Here is a 9,357-nt window from a genome sequence, read left to right as displayed (position 1 = left end):
CTCCGGCTACTTTACGCAGTTTCGGACGGGGAGGGGCTGAAAGTACGCAACACTCAACGATTGGGTCATAGTTTGTGCGAAACGTCCCGCAGCAGAAGACGGGAGAGATGCGGTGCTCATCCACACTCCATCCCTCCCTCTCTGATTCTCTCCTCCAGCCTGACGAACCTGCTCAGCAGCCTGTCGCTAGAGCACATAGAGGCAGCAGAACCAATTAAAAAAATAAATCCCTCCACAGATGAGTCACCGGCTGCAGATACAAAATATAGGCTGCGTGTTGAGAGCTGTACCAGGATGAAACGAAGAGCTATGGAGACAGTCTTCTTCCCTGCAGCAGCCTGCAAGGTCAAAATCATGCATGAGAAAAAAAAATCAACATAACAGTCATTTGGGTATTCAAAATGTGCACAAGGTGGAATAGTTTCAGATTGTCTGACACAATGCTTGGTCAGCAGGACATAATTTCACATTAAGTCTCTGAATGAATAAAGAAGCACTGAGGTCATCACACACATTTGAGTGGATGCAATCTGAATCAGCATTTCAGTCCAACATGAACGCATGCATGCAATAGCTTTCGGAAATGCCTTCAACAGGACTTTGATCTGCCCCCTTTTAAAACAACTTTACATAAGTGACAATTAGATGCTTTTCAGTGGAGAAAATGTGATCACCATGGTGTCCTAACAGAGGAGACATGAGATGAAGGGCCTTCTATGGGGCCCTAACTATGGATAAAACATCAAGTGCCTTTCCAGTGGAGAAAGTGGTGCAGTGCCTTTACAAAACTGCCAATTAGATGCTTTTCAGTGCACTTATAGTGGAGAGAATGTAATGAAGTACCATTCCAGTGGAGAAACTATGGTGCAGTGCCTTTACAGCAGAGTCAATGTAATGAAGCGTTGTTACAGTGGAGAAAACGTGATAAACTATAATGAGCTATTTCAGTGGGTCAATGGAGACAGTGCCATAGAGGCTGCCCTTCATGCTAGAACCCTGTGCACCAGTCCCCCTCCACCACCCCCACTGCATGCAGCTGGTGCCCCCTGCCTCTACTCCATCACCTACTGCAAAAATCACACTTGGCTTCAGAAATCGGAGAAATACATTTATTGGCTAAATAAGAGAAACAAAAACTGATAAAGCCACACTGTGCTTTACATGTCATGTGAACACAAACATCAGGGCTTCTCTCTCTTCTGATGTGTGAGTTGATGAGGGACATTTATTTCATCTATGGCTTTGAGAACATTAAAAAGATACAATTTTGGAGTCATGCTAGTGCTGATAATCTTTATGAAAACAGTTGCACAGCTCCAAACCGTGAGGTTCTCTGTGAATTCATGTATCAAACAGGAAGACATTGTAGAAATGGTTGTACATGAAAATATCTCCTGCTTAAATTACAACCAGTCATCGAAGCTCAGAAAAACAAACATCCATTATGCAAAAAACAGAGTCATGTTTCATAGCTCACAGGCTACATGTTGCACAAAACACCCAGTCGTGGAATGTTCATTTCCATTTAAAAACTGTACATATTGCAGTTCATTTGAATCAAAATGCATCAGCTTTGTTCATCCAGAAAACAACATTAAAGCAACTCCGGTATCCCAGAGTCCACAGGCATGATTCAAAGACTTGCAGAAAACAAAGAAAAACTCAAAAACAAACCAAACTCAAAGCCTTTGGTCTGCTGAGGTACGAGTGAAGGCTTTCATCCCAAAACAAACTTCATTACGCTAGAAATATAAGTTTCAGCACTTTCATTTAATACAGGTCTGTCTTTCCAAATTAGAGACAAGTATTTATTAGGTTGAAGCCATTGATTTAAAAACAGTTAAAGAGGCAGTGTGGAACTTTCCCAGATAAACAGATTTCTGTGTATCACTGAGGATTCATAAAATGACAGCACAGTCTGTCAGTGAGAAAAACAAAAGCATTCTGATTGTGAAAGAAAGCGACTGCCGCCCTGAAAAACAGAATTGTTATTTTGGTAGATATTGAGAGGAGGAGGAGGATGAGGAGGAGGTGTCCTGTCAAAGTGCCATAAGCCACACAGCTGATCCTTGATGTTAATCTGATCACTGTGATCCTACATCAAAACGTCAGATATATTACACTTAAAACACCACGATCTACTACAGTGAAGCTCTTCTTCATAGATTCAGTGGGTCTAATATGAAAAAGACAAATATTTCCATTGCCTGTTGGTAGGAAATCAATATTCCATGGGGAAATAATTAAAATCCATAAAATAAAGCCAAACAGGAGGCTCTCCACATTCTGAGCACTAATGGAAATCACTGATGGAACAATCAAAAGTTGGCCACCACAGCCAACAACAGAGGCTTTAACAACTCAGAGCAACGGCAACCAGAGCTCAATGGGACCAGTTTGGAGAAGTCTGTGTGCAGAATTTCTACATAAAAACAATCAATTTAAATTACATTAATACATTTATTTAGTGTGTGTAAAGTAAAAAGGGTCTGAGCTCACACTCGCAGGTCGAGTCTGTACAACGACACGGGAGCGTGTAAATAAACCTGTCAAGCAAATGATAATCATAAAACTATTTCAAAAAAACTGCATAAAGCCTTTTGTGGCTTCAGGCAGAGCAGCACTAAATCATTTTTAACGCATTCTTCTTGTACATTTTAGCCAAGCCACATGTGTTTACAACAAGGCAGAAGGATGCCACATGCTAAACTAGCTAACATGCTGGCCTTTTGAGATACAAAATCAGTTTGATTCGTGAATGATGAAGTAATCATCCTCCAGCCAAAAACAACACGGAAAATAGCCACATATTTGTTCTGTTCCTGAGCCAGGCGGTCAGTAGGTTTAAAAAAAGATGTGGACCTCTGAACTGATCATCAGAAAGCCCTTTAGAAACTGATTTCTGGTCAGCTAGGGCCATAAAAAAACAACTAAAACACTTCAAATCTTTGAATGTTGCAGACCTCTGTTGAGCTCTGAGGGCTCAAAGGTGATTTTTCTTAATGATCTTCTGTCAAAAATATATATACAACATAATCCTCCAGCAAGGATATTATACATTTTCATTTACTTAACTCCAGAAATATCAGACCCACTGATCCAATAGGAAAAGGTGAGGGAGACAGTCCCTCCTCCTCTGCTTTTTTATCATTTCTTGGAGTTCTACTTAGGTGTGTGGCGGTCACTGGTGATGAGTAGTGGGATGCTCTTCGTCCATCTCATCTTTCCTTCTTCTTCCCTCAGAAGTGAGTGTCAAGGTTCCCAGCAGCCTCAGCCTGTGGATACAGACACAGAGGAAGTGATGAGGCGTGTGTTTATTTCTGTTACTACGACATGTACATCAACACTTTCCTTTGAAATCAAAACCAGCATTTTGATCTTCAATGAACAAAATGTGTGCCTTAGAGGGATGCATTTACAAATTGAATAATACAAGAACCCTGATCCTGTCACTATAACATGACCGCCATGTGGCAACCAAATTAATCATGCGCCCAATCATAAAGTTCTACAAACATGATACAGTTGGAAGAGCGATGTGCACTGACAGGTTCAGAACATGTGGTTTCTAAGATTGAAGTTAAGTTGTTTTAAAATCCAGTTTGTGTCCATCAAAGTGCCATAAGTCACACAGCTGATCCTTGATGTTAATCTGATCACTGTGATCCTATATCAAAACGTCAGATATATTACACTTAAAACACCATGATCTACTACAGTGAAGCTCTTCATACTTATATTTTGAAAACATGTAGTGTGTCAGGATGTCTCTGAAAGAAAAAAATAAAATAGATTCAGTGGGTCTGATATGAAAAAGAAAAAAATTCCATTTGCTGTCGGTAGGAAATCAATATTCCATGTCAAAGTTACTAAAAGCCATAAAATAAAGCCAAAGAGGAGGGTAGGCTGGAGTCCAATCTCCACTTTCTGAGCACTAATGGAAATCACTGATGTAACAATCAAAATATGGCCACCACAGCCAACAACAGAAGCTTTAAAAGCTGCAACAAAAAGCTCAGAGCAACGGCAACCAGGAAAGATTTGTGATCTGCTGTTGTCTACTGTCGCTGTCCAATTGAGTATCAAAGCATGCTTACAGTATGTTCCCTCCACTGAGGAATTCTATAGGATTGGTAAAGTTGGTCAGACTAGAATAATCGCTTTTTGCGCTCTGGGAGATTGTACTCCGCATTTCTTGACCGAAAGTGAAAGTTTGACATGGTTGGAAATAAACTGATAAGAAACTGGGGAGCAGCTGGCCTGGCTATGTCAGAGATAACACAATACTTCATGGTCTTTGGAATGTGCAAATAGTGAGTCTGGCACATAACCAGAGTTCAATGATGAATATATTTACTTTCACTTCAGAAACTTTATTTATAATTGTATATCTCTTTAAAATTCTTTTTATTAGAAAAACAACAAAAAGATCAGTGTTTTTTTGGTAAGGCCGTTTGCTGGTACTCCTTGTCAGATATTCCACTGTGGAGCCGCACAAACATCACAAGGTTTAATTCAATCACGCTTCAAAACCGTCTCTGCTCGGTCTGCCCATCATCCGTCCAGCAGGCAGCAGCTCATTTCCTCAGAAAAGCCTTTTAAAACCTAATTGTGCCTCTAATTCTCTGGTTTCCTGATCTCCACCCTGACACCAACACACACAAATACATAAACAGACATGTGTGTGCATGACACAAACACACACAAAGCCCAAATGAGCTCATCTGGCTGCTGCTGCTTATCACTAATGAGTCATCAGATGAAATCTAACTGAGACAGAGGCTTTTACACAAGAGCAGAAAACAGAAACAAGTTCCTTCCTTGGAATTAACAGTTTATCTGTACTGTATGTGCTCTACTGATCATCAGAAATGAAGAAGAATTGGGTAAGCAACACCAGGTTGACCACCATGGAAGATAGGCACTTTGTAAAAATGAAAGACCACTGATAGTCAAAAGGAAAGCAGAAAACAAGATATGGCTTAGTATTATTTTGCAAAGCATTTTTTTCTCCCGACCAACAGTCCAAAACTCAGTATAGTATTGGAAGTAAAAGAGAAGAAAGAGACATCTAATCCTCACACTGAAGGAGCTGAAATGATCAAATTCAATTATTTTAGGGTAGGTGGAATCACAACATTGACATTCAAATAGTTAACGCTGCGAAACCTTTCTGAACATTTATTCACTCTTTTTGAACTCGGTATCTCTTCAAAATTGCAGATAAGGAATATATAAAACTGATATTACTTGGATTAAAGTGGGTGTACACTGTATACAATGTAGATTTAATCAAAGAGAACAAACAGCGACACAAACCTACTTTAATGTCCGACATGTGGACAGTCTTATGTCTCTTCTAGTGTCCCTTTGACCATTCAACAATCTAAATAAACGGGACTACGGGACAGGTACGGTACGACCCATCCCAAACCCTTTAATGTAGACATCCAGCTCAAACTGGGTTTTAAGATGACTGGGGAGCTGGCTTTTCATTGAACTTCTGGCAACATCCCCCCCATGTGACACGACCCAACCTACCGCCCTCCATATACAGTCGGAGAGCTGAAACCACTCTGATTTGGAAGTATTATGGTCTGCGTTTATCAGTGTTGTAGTACTCGAGTCCGGGATTCGGACTCGAGTCCGACTCATGAGCTAAATTTAGAGACTCGTGACTTGACTTGGACTTCAGCACTAATGAGTTGAACTCAGACTTGGACTCTTGCATTCGGACTCGCGATGACTCGAAAGGACGCCGGCGCGTTTTCGATACGTTTCTATTAATATTTATGCCATAATACGGCGTAGAAATGTTGCTGCTACACTGTCTTCTTTCCGATGCATTCTCCCGTGAGATCCTACGGGATTCACAGCCGGAGCTAGGGGGCCAATAATAGAGCTTGGCGCATACATCTTTCTGAATGATGTGCGTGTCAAGCTCTCTTATTCGCCCTCTAGCTCCGGTGCAAGGGAAAGTTTTTCTGCTTCCAGGTCATACATCACACATGACGTCACGTCAAGTTCTCATTAAAAAAACAAACTAACATGAACTTAAGTTTAACCGCGAAAAAATGCCAGGAGACAATGCCCCAAAGATTGTCCGTTTTGCGTTCAAAGACTTCAAGTGCCATGGCAAAAAAATGGAACGCATAATGTTCCCTCTGTTCGAAGATGATTGATGGTAGTGACAGGCCATGATTGGCTCTGTATGCAATGTTAGCGTAGTTTCCTTAGCATTCGCCTAGTTCTCCTATGCCCAGGGCCGGCCCAGGCCGTATATATAGAGGGAGAGGGGAGACTGCATATACAGATAAAGTTACTGCATTTAAAGCTTGATTTGTCAGACAGGGGTGTATTCAGTAGTATGGCTTTTGGGAGAGACTGGTGAAGGGCCATATCTCTCATAGCTGATGTGCGATCACTTTATTCAGTCATAGTGCTTGAGCTCTTCATCTCTGCCAAAAAAATCCATGGTGCACAAGATTTTTTTATTGCGTGGCCTCATTTAGCCTAAATTGCATGTCTAGTTATGCCAGTAGGCTACTGACACAAAAATGCTGTGTTTTGTAAGTTTATTACAGTTGAATATCTAGTTATGCATGCACAAGACAGACGGCTATACAAAAGTAGTGCAACCTACAATTGCTAAAAGCGTGCAACATCTGCTGGTGCAAAACAATCCAGCGCGGTAGAAAAATGCGCATTAACAGTCAGGACATCATTTTAATTCATGGCTACAAAGGTTTTATTGTAAAAGACAAGCTAAGGGCAGAGACACTCATTCTCACCATTTTTACTCACTCTTTAAAATACTATGTTAAATTAACTGTCCGTGAACTAGTTAGTTTAAATTCAAAATGGGGAACTATGATTGTGAATTTATTCATTTTAATCTGAACTGAACTTTGAGTTTTAATTTTGAGATTAAATAAACCAACTTTGGCTATGGTTATGCCTTGTTGGTCAAAGCCTAAATCCTAAAACGGGCTATCTTGTCATTATTTTTTCCCATTGTCTAGCCGACATACATATTATTAATATGGTCAAATACATACATATATAATTAGATAAATGAATAAATAAATAGCCTAGGCCTATAATATCCTTGTTGGTATGAAAGTTGAAAGTTGTTTGCATCAGCAGCTAAATGTTTATCCTATCTCCCCTTATAGGCTCCAAGAATATTGGGCCTCCTCCATTGTGTCACAATCTGCTACCTCAAACACCATCACATCATTCTTTGGTGAACCGAAGAAGATCTACGAACTGAAATATCCACGTCAAAAGGCCATAAGTGACTCCCTTGTCAAAGACTTAATAATTAGCTGTGACTTGCCCCTCTCCATTGTTGACCATCAGGGCTTCAGGCACATTCTTCCAGTCCTGGACCCTCTGTATGTGCCAGTAGCAAGATCCACTATCACCTCTGTGACCATTCCAGGCCTGGTGGAAGCCAAAATAAAATGTAAGCCGGCTGGCAGAAGTTTCCAGTGTCTCTGTTACTATAGACATTTGGAGTGACAGGAGGATGGGGTCGTTTCTTGGGGTGACCGCACACACAGTGACAGCGGATGAAAGAAACCAGGAACTCAGCCTTCAGTCCTATCTTGTTGTTGTGAGAGAGTGCATGAGAAACACTCAGGCGAGAATATTGCCATGCTGTTTGAATCCTGTATTGAGGAGTACCTGATTAAAAGCAAGATACTTTTTGTAATAACAGATAATGCATCGAACATGAAGAAAGCCTTTCAGGTCAGCTTTTCCAGAGAGGATCCCTGTGATGCTGAAACTGAAGATCCCATCACGTCTGAGGAGGATGAGATCTGGGAAGACCTGATGCCAGAAGACCAGCAGTTAATGAATGACACATTAGTTGACAATTGTATGATGCAGATTGTCTTGCTTCTGTCATTCACTGCAGCTAGTGATAAAAGACGGCCTGAAAGAGGCATGTGGGCTCTCAAGCACCCTGGAAAAGGTTTCCCGCAACGCCACCATCCTCCACACAAGCACCACCTTTAAAAATCGCTTCGAAGCGTGGTTTGGGGATGTCACCATCCCTTCAGCTAACGCAACACGGTGGAACTTTACCCTGAAGCAGGTCCAGGGTTATGTGCAATTAGATAGCCAAAAGATAGCTAGTGTGTTACAATCAGAGGGCCACGAGAGTATGGTCCGCTTAAACAGCTAATAGAAATTCTTGAGCCGTTTTTAGAGGCCACTAACCTCACTCAGGGCGAGAAAATAGTGACCGTCAGTGTAATTGTGCCCTGTGTTCTCAGTCTGTGCACTCACATGCAAGAAAAAAAGGGAAAGTAAAGTACTGTGGACCCCTACTTGCGAGCTCTTGAGAAGTCCTTGAAAACTAGGTTTGTCGAGATATTCCAAGCAGTACAGATGCCAGGATGTGAACCATCCAAAGGAAGATGCCCTACCACGTTTCCTTTCACAAATGCTTTCTTTGTAGCATCCGTGCTAGACCCTGCCTTTGGTTTCCAGTGGCTGGAACATGATGTGCAGCTGGACTGTCACAGCAAAGACAATTTGAAGAATATTATATATTTGATATTTGTTTTATTAACAATTCACAGCTAAGGGTAATGATTTCAGTGATGGGATGTTAATATCATTTAAGGTGTTACAATAAAGGCCATTATATACTAATATAATTAGGTATATTTAGTGCTTGTAATTAGTCTCCTGCCCTTATCATTTCAGCGTACATAAAGGCAGAGGGCGACAAGCAAGTGCCACCGACAGCGGATGCAGAGACTGGACAAGAGGAAAGTCATCTGACAAAGTCTCCTCCTGAAAAGCAGCCAAGAGTATTCTCCATCCCTGCCTCCAGTGCGCCCATTGAAAGAGTATTTAGTCTAGGGCTGAACGATTAATTGCATTTGCGATAATATCGCGATATGACAAAACGAGATTTTCCAACCGCAAAGGCTGCGATTTGACTGGTCACGTGATCTGGTCACGTGACTTGCGAGCGAGCCGAGCAGGCAGAGAAAGAAGTCAACGCTGCGCTTGAACCTGTTGCACAATGGCCTCAGGCTCGTCAGAAGAGTGCACGGCTGGAAGTTTGGTACCAAAGAGGAGCGCCACGTCAGTTGTGTGGAATTATTTTGGCTTTAAAAAGGAAGATGCTGCGCAACGTCAGGTACTGTGCAGAACGTGCCTCGCTACTGTTGCTACCTCACGAGGTTCACGATTGTAATCACGATTGATTTATTGCTTGTGTTTGTTGAAAAATACATAAGAGGACCATGAAAAAATAATCGCATATTAAATCAATATTGAGGAAGAAAATCGCAATTAGATTATTTTCCAAAATCATTCAGCCCTAGTGTAGCC

At 41.3% G+C, this 9,357-nt stretch overlaps 1 protein-coding gene across 1 annotated transcript in view; it reads right to left on the bottom strand.

Moving 5' to 3' along the window:
- Nucleotides 1–1,095: 1,095 nt before the first annotated feature.
- Nucleotides 1,096–9,357, bottom strand: part of ccdc9 (coiled-coil domain containing 9) — a 29,419-nt gene continuing 21,157 nt past the window's right edge. Inside the window, exon 15 of the mRNA XM_063907607.1 lies at nucleotides 1,096–3,275. Coding sequence (XP_063763677.1) covers nucleotides 3,271–3,275 — 5 coding nt within the window. The 3' untranslated portion in view covers nucleotides 1,096–3,270. The remainder of the gene's footprint in view (nucleotides 3,276–9,357) is intronic.

This window comes from Eleginops maclovinus, chromosome 18 (assembly GCF_036324505.1).
Source record: "Eleginops maclovinus isolate JMC-PN-2008 ecotype Puerto Natales chromosome 18, JC_Emac_rtc_rv5, whole genome shotgun sequence".
NCBI classification, from domain to species: Eukaryota; Metazoa; Chordata; class Actinopteri; order Perciformes; family Eleginopidae; genus Eleginops; species Eleginops maclovinus.
Note: the sequence above shows the minus strand (reverse complement) of the source record. Positions and strands in the feature narration are given on the sequence as shown.